The sequence below is a fragment of the Penaeus monodon genome, chromosome 28 (genome assembly GCF_015228065.2).
Source record: "Penaeus monodon isolate SGIC_2016 chromosome 28, NSTDA_Pmon_1, whole genome shotgun sequence".
Classification (NCBI taxonomy): domain Eukaryota; kingdom Metazoa; phylum Arthropoda; class Malacostraca; order Decapoda; family Penaeidae; genus Penaeus; species Penaeus monodon.
In genome coordinates, this window is record NC_051413.1 from 5,569,149 (window position 1) to 5,569,866 (window position 718).

Below are 718 nucleotides of genomic sequence, written 5' to 3' on the forward strand. Positions count from 1 at the left end.
CCCTCACACAATCAAAAAAGCCTTACTCAGGGGCCTCCCAAAAGGACCGTATCTCGGGGCCTCCTTCTGCAGCACTTCGAAAGCCTCCCTGACACGCTGCTGGTGGTCGAACAAGAACCCGGGGAGCTGGTAGAGCAAAATCCCGTCCGAGAGCTGCTTCGAATCCTCAACAGTCTGCCCTTCGACGCTCACTTTTCCTAATGAGTGAGAGGAAGAAGGTATTTTTATGTACATTTCTAGCTTATAAGGGCGTTTATTTTTACTTTGCTCTTCTTAATACATGAGAGAAAGGAGTAATTCTTAACTTATATTCTCTAATAAGTGAGAGGAAGATTTAACTATTAATTTAAATTCTCTAGTATGCAAGAGGAAGGGATTATTTCTAACTTACATTTTCTATACCTTGGCGTCCCTAACATGAGCAAGACAGATGTTATTTTAAACTTACTGTCCCTATTATGCGAGAAAGAATTACTTCTCAACTTCCCTTCTCTAAAATATTACATTTATTTTCACCTTTTGTTTTAAGAATGTCTTGGACTGATTTAATGTTTATACTTAAATTATTATTGCTTTGGTGTTGCATTGGATAAGGTCATAGACAACGGAAATAACTACTTGCGTTCATAGGAATTCTTTGAACGGCTGTGACAACGAGAAAAGAAGCTGATGTTAAAGAAGAATGGAATGCTGGGGGGTATGTACGCACGCGCGCGAG

The 718-nt window shown here is 40.0% G+C and overlaps 1 protein-coding gene across 4 annotated transcripts in view; it reads right to left on the reverse strand.

Moving 5' to 3' along the window:
* Positions 1-718, reverse strand: part of LOC119591323 — an 8,770-nt gene that overhangs the window by 1,337 nt on the left and 6,715 nt on the right. For all 4 annotated transcript variants that reach the window (XM_037940052.1, XM_037940053.1, XM_037940055.1 and 1 more), the window contains exon 4: positions 27-197. In XM_037940052.1, coding sequence (XP_037795980.1) covers positions 27-197 — 171 coding nt within the window. The remainder of the gene's footprint in view (positions 1-26; positions 198-718) is intronic.